General features: G+C 47.4%; 8 protein-coding genes across 8 annotated transcripts; 3 read left to right on the forward strand and 5 right to left on the reverse strand.

Moving 5' to 3' along the window:
* Positions 1–200: 200 nt before the first annotated feature.
* KUCA_T00000344001 (uncharacterized protein) lies at positions 201–1,253 on the reverse strand (the record flags this gene model as incomplete). The annotated part of the gene is made up of 1 exon (XM_022604875.1): positions 201–1,253. The coding sequence occupies one exon, from the start codon at positions 1,251–1,253 to the stop codon at positions 201–203; it is 1,053 nt and encodes a 350-aa protein (XP_022456399.1).
* A 1,247-nt stretch (positions 1,254–2,500) lies between these two features.
* KUCA_T00000345001 (uncharacterized protein) lies at positions 2,501–4,552 on the reverse strand (the record flags this gene model as incomplete). Its single annotated transcript, XM_022604876.1, has 1 exon — positions 2,501–4,552. One exon carries the CDS (start codon positions 4,550–4,552, stop codon positions 2,501–2,503), a length of 2,052 nt encoding a protein of 683 aa, XP_022456400.1.
* A 2,233-nt stretch (positions 4,553–6,785) lies between these two features.
* Positions 6,786–7,094, reverse strand: KUCA_T00000346001 (uncharacterized protein; the record flags this gene model as incomplete). The annotated part of the gene is made up of 1 exon (XM_022604877.1): positions 6,786–7,094. One exon carries the CDS (start codon positions 7,092–7,094, stop codon positions 6,786–6,788), a length of 309 nt encoding a protein of 102 aa, XP_022456401.1.
* Positions 7,095–7,196: 102 nt separating this feature from the next.
* Positions 7,197–8,882, forward strand: KUCA_T00000347001 (uncharacterized protein; the record flags this gene model as incomplete). Its single annotated transcript, XM_022604878.1, has 1 exon — positions 7,197–8,882. The coding sequence occupies one exon, from the start codon at positions 7,197–7,199 to the stop codon at positions 8,880–8,882; it is 1,686 nt and encodes a 561-aa protein (XP_022456402.1).
* Positions 8,883–8,956: 74 nt separating this feature from the next.
* Positions 8,957–10,519, reverse strand: KUCA_T00000348001 (uncharacterized protein; the record flags this gene model as incomplete). Its single annotated transcript, XM_022604879.1, has 1 exon — positions 8,957–10,519. The coding sequence occupies one exon, from the start codon at positions 10,517–10,519 to the stop codon at positions 8,957–8,959; it is 1,563 nt and encodes a 520-aa protein (XP_022456403.1).
* A 250-nt stretch (positions 10,520–10,769) lies between these two features.
* KUCA_T00000349001 (uncharacterized protein) lies at positions 10,770–12,308 on the forward strand (the record flags this gene model as incomplete). The annotated part of the gene is made up of 1 exon (XM_022604880.1): positions 10,770–12,308. One exon carries the CDS (start codon positions 10,770–10,772, stop codon positions 12,306–12,308), a length of 1,539 nt encoding a protein of 512 aa, XP_022456404.1.
* A 294-nt stretch (positions 12,309–12,602) lies between these two features.
* On the forward strand, positions 12,603–13,670 carry KUCA_T00000350001 (uncharacterized protein; the record flags this gene model as incomplete). Its single annotated transcript, XM_022604881.1, has 1 exon — positions 12,603–13,670. One exon carries the CDS (start codon positions 12,603–12,605, stop codon positions 13,668–13,670), a length of 1,068 nt encoding a protein of 355 aa, XP_022456405.1.
* Positions 13,671–13,918: 248 nt separating this feature from the next.
* KUCA_T00000351001 (uncharacterized protein) lies at positions 13,919–15,352 on the reverse strand (the record flags this gene model as incomplete). Its single annotated transcript, XM_022604882.1, has 1 exon — positions 13,919–15,352. One exon carries the CDS (start codon positions 15,350–15,352, stop codon positions 13,919–13,921), a length of 1,434 nt encoding a protein of 477 aa, XP_022456406.1.
* Between the last annotated feature and the right edge of the window lie 11 nt (positions 15,353–15,363).

Raw genomic sequence — 15,363 nt, forward strand, 5'->3', positions numbered from 1 at the left:
TGATTTGTATATAAGAAGTGAACGGTGGGATGACGGAAAAGAGTCGGCATGACTCTTTGGTATGTAAATAAGGTGCTGCAGAACTGTTCAACTTTACAACTGGTAAAACCCGTTTACGTACATCTAGAGATGAAAAATCATAAAAATTTCTGTCTGAGTTCTTTTAAACCTAAGCTACTCCAATGTATCATGATCTGCCCTTACTCTTGCTCGTCAAGAGTCTTGAAGGTGTACTCAGGAGACCCGGCTGGAAAGTCTACACCCAGCTCAAGTAAACGCTGAAATGTGGATGAAAACACCTTGAAAAAGTCGTCTTGGTCTTTGGCAAAACGAACCACATACTTCTTGAATCTTGCGTCCTCAATCAGAGCCATATCAGCAGGCAACATCATCAACGAGTTGGTGGCATCGTCTTCGTACTGAGTTGGTCCGTCCCACTTGCGAATATGCCATTTTTCCTCGACCAGTAATCTGAAAAACTCGTTGGTGAATTGGGTAGGCGAGAACGTCCATGGTCCTTCGTAGCCCGAGTTTTGCGTGTGGCACCTTCCAAGACAATGCGCTCCAATCAGCGCCACAATTTCCTCATCCTCGAATCCCATTCTGTTGAACAGTCCACGGACATAAGGAGCATCACGAGAAGCGTCTGGAAGACGGCCTGCTGGTGGAGTCGTGGCGGCAGCCAGATCCTGTCTTCCTGGTCTCCACTTGATTTTGGGCCCGTTCATCTCCTGGATGGCCACAACTCCTCCCAACGTCCACAGATCACCGTGCGATATCCATGGGTTCTTGGCCTGGACATCTTTCAAAAATTCACGGGCATTTATCAACCCGTTATTGGCTTCATCACCAGCCTCCTTGGCGAATCTCATGGTTCCACCGTACGATCCTCCCTTGGTCTCAGACTTGTCGCTCTTGTCATACGTTCCAGAGGCATGCCATGCCAATCTCACCAGCACAGGCCCGTAAGATCCATCGTCGTATTCGTCCTTTTCCTGCAGAAGGCCTGCAATCTGGTTGTACACCTTCTGGTAGTCCTCCTGAGACTTCTCTGGTTTGCCAGCTATCCTGGCATTGGCAGCACCAAATCCAAACAGACCAGCCTTAGAGAGTCTGCTGTTATTCCCACCATTATTACCGCTCTGGCGGTTACTCTGGTCGTTGATAAAGGCCAGTGTAATGGCGCCACCTACCAGTGAGCCCACGAGTCTGGGGTTAGCCCTAAACTTCAAACTTGGAAGAAATACAGACATTGAAATGCAGAATAAATATCGTCAGAGTCAAATTCCAGTATCAGATGTTTTAAAAATATCCCCGCACCAAAAACGGGGGAATAAGGAGGTATTTATAGTCCTCTGGAATAGCCTCTTCTCGACCAATCCGATTAGTCAAATTCGTAAGCCGGGCTCCTGGCAGATTACAAAGTCGGGGTAGGCCCAGACTGGCGGGAAATTTTTGGAGTTTGGCGGGAAAACACGACATAAGTCATTTGATGAAAGAATAAAGTTTACTGGATATATAAACATCTTATTGTATGGAAATTTACATCGTTGTAGTCATACTTAGAACGTAGACCCTGCTCCGATTCTGTGGGGAGATAAAGTTTGGCGTGAAAGGCTAGACCCCCCTTGGCGTTTATGGCGCATCGGTCGATACGAGACCGCACGCTGGACAAACACCCGGTCAAACTTCTGATAAATTTACTGGGAGGATACCCCATTGAACCTCTGCAGTGTCCGAAATTCTCATTCTTGATGGTGGAGTGTTCTCCTGGAGTTCTTTCTGGCGAGTGGCTGACATGGGGTGTGTTTGTCATCGCTGGTCTTGGAACTCGGACCAAATGCGTAGGATGGAGGTGAGGCGAGCGAGGAGAATAAGCAGACCAGTGGGTCATAAAATGGTTTCTGGTAATGAGCAAATGGCGATTTTTTGAATGATCTATGGTCCCTCTGCAAAAAATCTGTGTTTAACCTGATCGCTGAATGGCTCGACTACCTGCCTAAGGTGGAATGTGTGTGGGTAATAAGTTGAAAATAACAGGTGTTTAGTATGAAAGCCGCGTGGCATTTTATTGGAAATTACGATATCAGATTAACGGAAACTTCACACTAAAATTTTTTTTTCTTGCAAAATCGTGACTGTGAATCCTCACGTTGTTATATATTTCTGTAGTTGGTGATGGCGAGATACAAGTAATGAAGCTACAGGCTCCCTCGTATCTGACACTCCTTTTTTCCAATCGTGAATGACATCTACGAAAATCATCCCCAAGATCTCCTTGACTTAGGCACAACGATCAACCATTTATTTCCACGTTCATAGGCTCCTCTCAGAGTATCAACTCACGAAAATTCACCTTAGTTTAGTGTACCAGCTAAATACGCGCCGCATGACTTGCATGACTACTCATGCATATGAACACGCACTACCGAACTTCTCAAGTTTCACTAAAAATTGTCATTAGATTGTCCTAAAACTGTCCTGAAGATACCAAGTATCTCTACAATGGCACCGGAATGTCCTTGGATCGTGTGACTAGTCTGACACTGACCCTGGTTGTGGTGCTCATGTAATCGTCAAACTCGTCTTCGCACCACCGAGTGACGAACTCAACTAGGGGCACAGCCCCCTGGCCCTCACTCAAATCAACTTGATCCACGTTTATACGTAGCCTGGCATTAAAACTTTGTTCGAATTTGTCCCAGAGGTTGTTGGCGTGCACTTCAAGCGCTTTGGAGCGTCCGTACTCTGGGACATAACCATCCATGCTCACCAACTCAACCCCGACCCCAGCAGTTAAGCGACACCGCATCTCACTGACAGTCCCTTTGTGCATGTGAGATATAAGTAAATGTATAGACTCGCCGATATCCCCGGAAATGTGTCTGTGGACGATGAGGTTCCACAATAAACGCTGTCCCGATGCTCCGCCGAAACTGATGCTCTGTTTGGTCAGCTCGTTGCGTTTGAGATAACAGTTTGTGAAGGTGAGATTATACTTTTCAGCTAATTGCTCAAGGCCAGGAATTACTGGAAGTTCTTTGTCTGTCATGAATAATACCTGGCGGAAACCGTGGCGGTAACACAGAAGGTCTTCCACAGCAAAACTTGAAGCTGCAAGTCTTTCAAGGTTTTTGACAATATCCGGATAAGCGCAGCTTTCCAGATTAGTATCAAAATTGTTCTCAAAGCCATCTTTTGTTTCCCTGATATAATTGGAGCCGCAATTGGCCACCACATCACGCCAACCTTCCCAATCGGAAGGTGCCATTCCGTAAAAAGTGTTCACGGTCCTGTTCACAAAAACGATTCCAAGCATATCACCATGCTTCAGTGAGCTTATGGAAATGTTGAGACACTCTCTGCTAGAAGCCAAAGCCGGGTCAACGACCACCACCAAACTCACCTTCGCTTCGACCACTGGGCCTGAGTCTACATGGGAGGCTTCAGTTCCAGAAGGATTTCTGAGACGTGGAATACTACAGGACGACCACAAATTTGAGGTCACCTGATCTGGACCCATATCTGTAGCTATTCCTTTGATAGTTCGGTTGAGACACCGACTCCATCTCTTGAGAATCAAAGAAGAGTCTGTTTGAATGATAAGTTCTGGAAGCCTCACCGAGCTCAAATGCACTGTGAGTTCATAGATCTGCGTGTGAGAACATCCAGAAAGTAACGCGGTCTCGATGGAACCAACAACTTCAAGAGCGGCATCATCTTCGTAACTTTCGTCATCATCTTCATCTTCGTCATAGTAACCTTCTTCCTCATCAATTTGCGCCTCGCCAATTAGTAGTATGCACTTCTCGAAGAGGTAAACATCCACGAATTCAAAAGAGCTTCGATCGATACCAATTTTCAACCGATCGGCTATAATTAAAGAGCCGAGGTCATCAACGTCTACCCCCCTCCAGTCTTGAACTCGAAACCGGAGATTGTTCACGAAACTCTCAAGAATTTCACCGATCCCGCATTCGGGAATATTAAACCTCTCGTACCGAGGACCCAGGACTGTGAGTGTGCAGTCCAACTCCACTGGACTTACCGAATCGACTTGTATTTTGCGCTTGGAGGGAACGAAAAGGACTTTGGGGATTAGCGAATCCTGGAGAATGGGACTCTCGGGTGTACCTGCTGTTTGCGGAAATGCAGTCTGCGGAATAGGTGGGGACTTCAATGATAAATCCAGCAGCGGTAGACTTGAATGAACCATAGGCGATGTATTTGCTGAAGAGATTGACCTTGGGTCGCTGAACTCCTGGTTTCGAGACTGCGGAGGGTTATCTGGAGTTTTGAATCGGGCCAAGGGTACTTGACCAAGCAACAACTCTCTGGCAACATCATCACGACTCGCAGGCTTGCACTTAGTCTGCGAGTGACACTGGAGACATTCAACACTCGCTATGGTACCATCGTCTGAGAGGTCATGCGGGGTTAGCATGGCGAGGTAGCATTGCCAGTGAGCAGAATCACCACATGTGAGATCAACGGCAGACTCGCCCTCCAGCAAAGTCCCCAGATTCTCATCACAAAAGCAGCAAGCTGTCATCGTGGTTCAAAAACTCATGAAAAAAGCAGTCCTCCCAGTGGTAAGGGATGTGAGACATGTTCAATTGTAAATCAATCCTTGACGCATCGCATGCTTCCCAATGCGGCTTGATACCCGATCAGGAAGCATCTGCAAGGATGATGAAATCGGGATGACAGCTGGGGGTAAAAAGAAATTACAAGCGTAAAACTTTAAACTGTCAAGGCCACGCGAAGTACCTACAACAGGCCAAACTTATGCTTTGAGGCGTGATGCCAAGCGCCTATCTCCGCCGTACCCACAAATTACCCAGAACGAAATTAAATGGAAAGTTGACACAGATGCAAAATGTCGGAGGCCTTGCTTGTGATCAGAGCACGACCATAAACGCTAAACAGAAACCGTGGAGGTTGAGTGGAACACTTGGAGGCAAGTATATTTATATTTGAAAAGTATGTAGCCATAGCTTTTACATCATATACAGGCCTGGTGGCTTTGTTAGCATGAGTGGTAGATAGCCTGCACAGTGCTTTCAAAGGCGCAGACAACCTCAGAGAGGTGCCTGCCTTAACCAAGACGGGAGTGCAAAACGGCATTCTACGCTGGTTGATATATATCCTCAGGCAATTTAAGATACACCGGAAAATCATAAGAGCGCCAAATTTTATGCTTTTGCAAGAAAGTCAATTTTGAAATGACTTTGGCTAGCCAAGTCAGCTGAACAGTATCAACTGTCGTTACTACAGAGCTGCTCTTCAAATGACATGTCACTAAAGCATAGTTATGAAGTCGTTTCTCTTTGAATGGATGATTCTCTTTTTCAAGCTTCAGAGTGACCCAGTTAACTAGTGATCAGAAATCGGCTGCCATGACGTCATTATGTCTCAAAAGTGGGAAGCTAGTCCAATCAATAATTGTCTCTGGGAGGCTTATACTCACTGGCACTTTCGTTGATTTGGAGACATTCAAAGCTGCAACTGCGCTTTTGAAGAAACAATCATCAGCTGCGCGTAGTGACGAAAAGAAGACATCTTGGCTCCCACCTTACAAATGACCTGCGCCAGTTCCGTACGCCATGCTGCCATTTTTTGTAATTTCTGTCCTCATATTGGGCTGAGATTTAGTGTGTTTAGTAGTCTATCGTTTATGAAGTATAATGTAAACTGTGGTTGATTTGTGTTATCATCTGTATATTTACTAACGGAAGAACAGGGTCTGTGTCTACCCTCCAGCCCAGCCAAGGCACCTTTCAGAGCACAATTGCATTTTTCTTGATTTCTGTGATAATCTTATTTGACACAAAGCACGAGTGAGTGCAGCTAGGGCAACCGCGAAAAGATACCAACCTAGACAAATGAGTTAAGCACGGAAGAAGAAAGGGAAATATAACACCTGCATATGTGCCGCACATAATAAGATGCAGCGAGAAGATGATTATATGTCTTGAGTAGATACACAGACAAACAACAGCATTTCGTTAAAGTCTAAAACTTGAGTAATTGGCAATATTTTTATTCGGTATCTTTTACAGACAATTCAGGAAAATGACCCCAGTGCAGCTTTGTTGCCAGGTTCTATACGCTCCCCGTTCAGCCCCGTCGATATATGCCAGGAGGTAGTAATGGGGTTTGAAGTAAGCGCCGCACCGAACCGCACGATTTCTGAGCAATGCACGTCGTTTTTGTTACAATATTATACATAGTACACGTTCACAAGCACAATTGAAACACTACAGGATGTTCCAGACAGGAAATAAACAGCTGCACTTTTTTCACGTTCTTCAAAAACATTGCAATTCACAGCGTCTTGATCAGCACCTGGATTAATGTGTAAACATATCTGAGCGAGCTGATTGTGCAACAATGAAGTATTTGGCTTTTTTGAGGCATCGCATCTTACATAAGAGAATCGACACGTGTGGTAGTGGCAGATGCTGCTTTTGATCAGCACACGTCTAACCAACTTCGAGACGGTAATCGTTGAAAGCTCAATGGAATATTTGGAGATACCAATATAGATATATCCCCTCAGATATATCAAGAAGTGTACAACTGGCGTGTTTGCTATAGCCATTTCCATTGCTTTTATCTGCTACACACAATGAAGGCCGTGGTATCCGTACGTCCATTGCTGATCATCCCCCCTAGCATTCCCCGAGCACAGCTACTAACATTTTCAAGCCCATGAAAGCATGGTTTTGTACCGTGATTTCAGCCTTTGGAATAGTGATACTCACTGTGATTGGCACTCTATTCTATAACAACCATGAGTCGATGGTTGGGTCGATCACCGATCCCGAAGACGGAAAAGCGTAAGTTTCACTTATTCTGCACTGTCCATGCAGACACACTAACAACTCCAAGTGTCGCCAAAACGGTATTCGGTGCCGTCTTCCTTTACATTGTATTTTTTGTCTTTTGCGGTTTCCAAGTCTTCCTGATTCAGAGACAATCGGCCATTCAGTTATGAAGGGATCAATTTGCATGGGGATAATCCCCCCTCGGTTCTGTATTTCTAAATAGGCGTGCCTCTCTAGACAATCCATCTTCGCACATTTCGGCATCTTCTCTGTAGTCTTTCAACGCCATGGAAACTTGGCTTGAAACTTGATTTAAAACTTGTTTGGACTATCTTCAGTTCAACTGTGGATTATTGATCTTGCGCAATGAGCAGAGTCTTTTGCAGATTGTTCCATGATAGACTGCCCGTACCGCGCGCGGCTTCTCTAACGGGTCTGGCGGTTACGGACCCGTTGGTGCTCTACAAGGCGTATGTGGCGTCTGGTACCCTCAATCGTGATCAGCAACAACTTCGATGTGCAATAGAACTACAGAAACTGTATTTGCGGGTGAAAGATTACGAACCAGAGGCTTTAACGGGGTTGAGACTGCGGCATGTGGCAGCGTTGATCCGCCGTAACCGCCCAAAGAATACCCGCCCAAATAATGAGCGCTCAACCCAATCGCTTTCTCTCTCGCGTTCTCTTGTGCACCAGCAAGATCCAGATGACTTCAAGAATATCGATGCGCCACTGGGGTTGCTGGTGAACGGACATGTTGGCTCGGGAAAGACTATGTTGGTAGACTTGTTTGCTACATGCCTGCCGCACGCATGCAAGGCACGATACCACACCCAGCACTTTGTCCTGTCTATTTTTCGCCAGATTCACGAGATAAATTTGCGACGGAGATCTCTGGAAGATGATTTCGTTCTTTTGGAGGTTGCTGCTCGACTGGTTCGAGACAGCTCCGTTCTGGTGCTAGATGAATTTGCTCTCCCAGACATAGCGGCTGCCAAAGTGGTCCAGACGGTGTTGGCACATTTTTTTCGCCTGGGAGGTGTTCTTGTGGCTACTTCAAACCGACTTCCGGAGGAGCTTTATTCAACGAGCTTTAATAGGGCCCAAACTCTTGATTTTGGCCGGATCCTCAAACTCCGATGTCTGCGTTTCGATATGGACTCTTCTACAGACCACCGTCAATTGCTTAAAGAAGACTCCAAAATTTCTGGATTTGAGCCCAGTCTCATTACACGGGGAGAGCCTGACCACGAGACGAAATGGAAACGTGAAATCAGCCGATTAGGTTTAGACCCTAAAACTAACACCGGCTCGTCTCATAGACTAGTGGTTTACGGAAGAGACGTCGCACCACGCAACCATCGCGATGGGGCCGTTTTATACGATTTTGAAGAGATCTGTAGCGAGACGCATGGGCCTGCTGATTATATCTCTCTCGCTTCAAAATTCCAAACTTTTGCTATTGACGGTGTTCCCATTCTCACACACACCAGAAGAGACGATGCCCGCAGATTTATCACACTGGTTGATGCTCTTTATGAGGCCAGATGCCAGATAGTACTGAGAACAGATACTGATCTCAATAAGCTATTTTTCCCGGACGCTCCACAGAAAGCTACGGTTTTGGAGGAAGAGATGTATGCTCGCACCCAGATCAGTCTTGCTAACCCATATCGTGCGAATACGGCTCCCTATGCGGAGACTGGCCCTGGATTTTTGGTTTCAAAAGATGCAGGTGTGAGGCAGAATATTGACTTCTCGAAAATTTCTCGGTTTACTGGCCAGGATGAGGTTTTTGCCTATCGAAGAGCGGTGAGTAGACTGTTGGAGATGACACACAGCCAGGCATGGCGCGATGGTGGAAAAGAAAGGTGGATCCAGCTGAGTGAAGAGGCAACCCCTTGGGAGACTCCAAGTGATCCTTTGGAGAAGTTACAGATTGAAATGGAGGGTGTAGACTGCGAGGAGCCGCACTCCTTCAGCGCGGTGCACCTTTGGGCTGCAGGTGCTACTGCAAGATTACGGGAAATCGCGAAAAGATGGAACTACTGATTTTTTTACATACTGAGATTCATAAGGCATTGACTAGACATTCACTCGTTTATAAACATTAACTCTGTAAACTCTCAGACATACTCGTAGAAACACCCATCAGTACCGAACTTGCCCACCACATCCAAAGGCATCCACCCGGGTTCTCCAGAGTCAGCTGGACTGGAAACGGTCTCAGAGACACCCGAAATGGACTTGCCGATATTGAAACCACGAACATGAAGTTTACCTTCTCTTTTGTCAGCCAGACGTCTTCCATGATCAATAACCTTGACCTCCAGACAATTAGCAGGCACTCCTCTTCTATGGACATTGGTTCCCACAACGCGATAATCGTAGAAATTTGTTTTCAGTACAGGACCCAGAATGCCAGGAACAACAAGCTCTTGGATTAGTCTCACTCCATATTTGGCCTGGACAGCATTGTGGTTGAGACGCTCGCTACCTGGGGTACCTGCGGAATACACTAATCTGAGCTGTTTGAACTGGCGTCTCCAATCAGCCAATTGTGTACAACTTCCAGTGGAGAACCAGCTTTCTGCAACGTTGTTTAAGATAACATCGTAGAAGGCGATTGGAACGGTTGAGTTGGAAGACCACACGGCGTCACTAGCATGGACAATAGAAGGTGCCAGCCGACGGATTTGAGTATCCAAGTCAATTCCTGCGGAAGTAACAATTGCGGTTTCACACCCAACAACAAAACACATCGCTAGTTTTGCGAGATAATGCCCAAACTCAGCATGGTCAACAACAATCAGGACTTTGTCTTCCGGTTTCCAAGAGTGACCTGCGGGAAGGGAGTACAGCTGAGAAGCGACAATAGAGACGAAATTACCGTGCGTAAATTCAAAAACACGATCATCCTTCTGAATCCTCAAGCACTGTTTGAAATATGTTTTGGAGCTAGTCAGATCTGGTGCAGTGTACGCAGTTTTCTTGCCAGCGGTCAGCTCCGACAGCTCCGACAGCTTGACAAATTTCACGGGGAAAGCATTGGCTATGTCTTCATCAATGAAATCGTCCAGGACGACAACAGTCGCAAAGATCCCAAGATCAAGAAGACTCAGCAAGTTTTTTGTGTCTTTTCCACGCACAAACACGAGGTCTACATCGCGTTTTTCAGACTCCTGAGAAGCAGCATACTGGGTGAGTCCAGCCGGGTCCGAGATCTGGAAAAGCCCAAAATCACCAGTAAACAGCCCAGCCAATTGCACCGAAAGCGAACAAACATCAAGCTCACAGTCAAAGACACCCAACCAGTGAAACGACGTCAGCATTTTAAGCCCAGAAACAAGACTTTCCACTCGTTCCGCAAGCTCACCACGCGCTATCTTCTCCCCACCAACAATGACGGCTTTACCAGCCTCTTTGTGGAGATCCCAGCAATCCTGCAAGTTTCCATCGGTCGTAGTGTATCGAGAACCGTGTCTCAACAGTCTCAACCCGGTGGTAAGCGGTAACCCGTGGGGAACATCCACTGATCTGTACACTGCAGACTCGCGCGGACTCGGCCTCGTAGCAGATACAGACGCCTGCTCGTCCAACGCGAGTGGATCAATATCCGCGTAAAGAGGCACAAAATAGAGCCACAACAGGACCCCCAAGAATCCGGTGATCACCACTTTCCAGAACATTTTAGCCTGCAAACTGTTTTGGCTCAAAGCAGGAGTCCTGGAACTCCTCTCGCTTATCGGGATGGCCTGGGTCTGGGCCCAAGTAGTGCGCAAACCATACTCGAGAAGAAATCCCCTTTGAGCGCTTGAAGCCAGGCGGCTCGTCAGCTTTTCTTTGTTTCACGTCAAGTCTTCAACAGTTCTCGGTGGGAATTTCAAGTGGTTATTGCTGCTAAGTCAGCAGTTTTTTTTTTTGCCTCATCCATAGAATATGAGTATATCGGTAAGCGCGTTTGCGCCCCGGGCCGTATCCAAGTACAGACCCTTGTTACCGTTGCTCATGGTGTGGGGTCTGTTGTTCTACACTCACATCTACAGGATACCGAGGATGTATGCGGCAAGTTGTGCTTGGGACAAACATGACGTGGTTATTCCGGCAGATGAGGGGATAGAGGAGTTTCGCGTGATGATAGTGGCTGATCCACAGTTGATCGATAACCATACGTATCCTGGGCGCAACGCGGCAGCGATGGCGTTGTCGCGACACACAGTGGACTCCTACCTGTACCGAAATTTCAGGTCATTATCAGAAGTATTGAAGCCAGATTCTGTGATATTTTTGGGTGATTTACTGGACAACGGACGGTCTGCTGGCGACGAGTATTACACAACCCAGGTCGACCGATTCTACAAGATCTTTCAAAATTACGCACCGGATCACATCAAGGAGCTTATTTTCAGTGTTCCCGGCAATCACGACATTGGATGGGCTGACGGGGTCAACCTAGCGAGCTTGGAACGGTTTCAGGCGAATTTCGGAGAGACCAACGCGGTGCTGAGTCACAATGGGCACGATATAGTGATGCTGGATACGATATCCCTATCGAACAAGAAAGTGCCACAAATTTACGATGCACCCCGTCAGTTTCTGGACAAGTTCGCTAAAGTTAAAAAGGATCGGCCACGTATATTACTGACTCACGTGCCACTTTTCAGAGATCCCAAGGCGCAGTGTGGGCCGATGCGTGAGTCGGCCTCTTTTCCCATTGCAAAAGGGTACCAATACCAGACCGTTCTGGACAAGGACCTCTCTGACGAGATCCTGGCAAAGGTCAAGCCTGATTTGATTTTGAGCGGAGACGATCACGACTATTGTGAGTTATACCACCCTTATAAAGACCAAGGTGTGAACGCTGCTGCTAAGGAGATCACCGTGAAATCGATCTCCATGGCAATGGGAATCAATAGACCTGCTGTTGAACTGATAACATTGTACAACAAGCCGGTTTTGAAAGAAGAGAGACTATCGCCGTTGATGGACGAGGAACAAGGTCCTCGTGAAAGCGATGATACTACGCGAAAGGTGAAGGTGTTATACAACCAGTACGTGTGCTACCTGCCAATGCCATACCATGAGACCATTTTCTATGGAATGTTCGCCGGCTTAAATGTTTTGGCGCTATTCTTTTGGTCGCTGTTCAAGCTAAGACGGTCTTTGAAACCGGCAAAGACAGAAGAGGAGAAGGGCATTCAGCGCAGGACGGTGATCTCGAATAAGCTTTCGCACTATCTTTCTGCGGTCGAAGAAGAAGAAAAGCGCACAATTGATGATTCCGTTCCACCTCCCCCGGTTAGGCAAGCCTCATGGATAGCCGACCCGGCCGAGTTTTTTGGCGTGAAATCGCTGGTGAATGACACCAGCAGACATCAGTTGTATAAGAGGATGAATCTGAAGCTTGTCTGTGACCAATGCTTTGTGCTAGCGGTCGCTGTCTTGGGGATGTATGGAGTCGCTGTTTGGTTTTCATGAGCGAGGTCAACAAGGAGATACGGTGACACTCTCAATAGATAACCAGGTTGTCACTTCAAGTTCTCAGATGGCTTTTAACATTATCAATATTTCCAAAGGTGCTTATAATGGCATCTTCATATATATCTCGAATCTCCAAGTAGTTGTTACAAATCACGTGACTTTAAGTCGTCCCCCGCCAAATCTCAACTTTTCACCTTTCGGTGACCTAAACAGGATTCTCAACCGGGTTTGGCTCTCAATCAACAGCCTTACACACGATTTTAGCGAATTTTCGCGGTTTTAACAACAATAATGAGCGAGGAGCTGGGACGCAGTCCGTCTGTTGAGATTGAAGCCAACTCAGCTCTCGAAAGCACCAACAAACCCGAGTACAGCGAGGAACACAACGACTCGGGACAGGACTTGGTGCCGCAGCAGCAGGCATCAAAATCCTCAGCAGAAGAGGTGGTATATGAAATAAAGGATGAAGCTGAGTACAACCAAACACGCGCGGTGTTTATTGGCAATCTCACGACTCCTTTTGACAATGCAGACTTCCAAAGGATGTTGAACGACGAGGCTGCCAAATCCGGGGCCACAATCGAGCGCGCGTGGCTGAACAACAAAAGATCCCACTGCATCGTGATTGTTTCAACAGTTGATGGTGCAGTAGAGATCCGGAAGAATTTAAACGGAAAGCTTTTCCCGGAGGTTTTAGAAAGGGAAACAGAAGCAGAAGTGGGGACACCCGAATCACACGATTCCTCTCACCTCAGATTGTATGTGGATTTCATACCTGTTAAGGCCACACAGCTCTGGATTGATCAGGAGAACCATAGTCCCAAAGATGCAGTATGGCGGGTGTCATATGCCACGAAAATTGGCCGAACTTCCGAGAAGCCATTTTTAATAGCCACTCACCAAATGGTGAATTATCCCAACCAAGGACTTGGATACAGGTCAACGGGAACATCGTATCGCTCAGGTCATCGTGGATATGATCGAGGAGACCGTGGTGGATACGATCGTGGTAGTTATGATCGTGGTGGTTATGACCGTGGTGGATACGACCGTGGTGGATATGACCGTGGTGGATACAGGCGTGGTGGTCACAGGGGAAGAGGTGATAGAGATCCAAGGGACAACAGAGATCGAGAATTCAGAGATCAAAGGGATTCCGTATATCACAGAAGAGAGCGGGATCGGTACTACGGCAGGCGGACTGGTTACAGAGACTCCAGAGAATACCGGCCCGATGACAGGGTCCCCAGAGAGAATCGGCCCGCTTCGCGGTCGCCAGTGCGCTACTCCAGATCGCGTTCTCCAAGAAGGTCACCAAGAGGATCACCAAGAGGATCACCCAGGTGGAGTAATGAGTAGGTCAAAAATAGTGGAAGCATGTTAGTTTGCACGGAAGGACAATCGCCAAAGAAGATTGCTACTAGAATTCGGCAATTACTCGTAGATGCGAGCTCCCAACTGAAACCTCAACGCGAGGACTAGCTTTTAGCTACAGCTGTAGCCTCAATGACGCTCTCACATCACAATACTTATACTTAATCTACAATTCTGATCTTTTTGTTCACGCTTACTATTGCATTGTACTAAAGACTTAGACGAAAACCAGTTTAGGCATCGTAAGTAGAGGCAGAGACGTCACCACCTCTACCAGTCCAGTTCACGTGGATGGCCTTGCCAACCTCGTACTTGGCGTTAGCCTTCTCAGGCAACACCTGGAAGGTGTGGGCACCAAAGTAATCTCTCTGGGCCTGCAACAGGTTGGCTGGGAGTTGCTCGGATCTGTAACCATCGTAGAAAGCCAACGCGGTTGAGAAGGCTGGGGTTGGGATACCAACCGAAACGGCGGTGGCCAGGGTCTTTCTCCATCCGGACTGAGCCTTGGTGATGGCCTTGTTGAAGAATGGGTGGAACAACAAGTTCTCGAGGTTGGCGTTTTCACGGTAAGCAGCGGTGATCTCACCCAAAAACACAGATCTGATGATACATCCACCTCTCCACATCAAAGCAATAGATGGGAAGTTCAAGTCCCACTTGTACTCCTTGGCAGCCTCTCTGATGAGCATGAAACCCTGGGCGTAAGAGATGATCTTGGAGGCATACAAAGCCTGTTCCAAGTCGTCGATGAAAGCCTTCTTGTCGGTGATAAGGTCATCTGGGATCTCTGGTCCAGCAAGCAAGGTAGAAGCGCGACGACGCTCATCCTTGAGGGCAGACAGACATCTGGAGAAAACGGCCTCACCAATCAAAGTGACTGGCATTCCGAGGTCGAGAGCGTTGATAGCAGTCCACTTACCAGTACCCTTCTGTCCGGCAGAGTCGAGGATCTTCTCAACGAGAGGAGTTCCATCATCGTCGTTGAAGGCCAAGATGTCGGTAGTGATCTCAATCAAGAAAGAGTCAAGAACACCCTTGTTCCAGGTACCGAACACCTCGGAGATCTCCTTGTCGGAGAACTTTCCGACTCTCTTCATGATGTCGTAGGCCTCACAGATGAGTTGCATGTCACCGTATTCAATACCATTGTGGACCATCTTCACGTAATGACCGGCACCGGCATCACCAACCCAGTCACAACATGGCTCACCATCGGACTTGGCAGCAATGGACTGGAAGATGTCCTTGATGTGTGGCCACGCCTCCTTGGCACCACCTGGCATAAGGGAAGGACCATATCTGGCACCTTCCTCACCACCAGAGACACCGGAACCAACGAAGTAGATACCCTTCTCACCGAGCTCCTTGAAACGTCTGTTAGAGTCTGGGAAGTGCGAGTTACCACCATCGATGATGATGTCACCCTTCTCCATGAATGGCAACAGCTGCTCGATGAAGCTGTCAACTGGCCAGCCGGCCTTGACAAGCAAGATGACTCTTCTAGGTCTCTTGAGCTTAGCACAGAGCTCCTCGATAGAGTGGGCACCGAGAATTGGCTTTCCCTTGGCCTCGTTCTCGAGGAAGTGGTCCACCTTGGAGGTGGTTCTGTTGTAGGCAACAACGGTGAAGCCGTGGTCAGCGGCGTTCAAGATAAGGTTCTGACCCATGACAGCCAAGC

This window comes from Kuraishia capsulata, genomic scaffold (genome assembly GCF_000576695.1).
Source record: "Kuraishia capsulata CBS 1993 genomic scaffold, Kuraishia_capsulata_scaffold_1, whole genome shotgun sequence".
Lineage (NCBI taxonomy): Eukaryota > Fungi > Ascomycota > Pichiomycetes > Pichiales > Pichiaceae > Kuraishia > Kuraishia capsulata.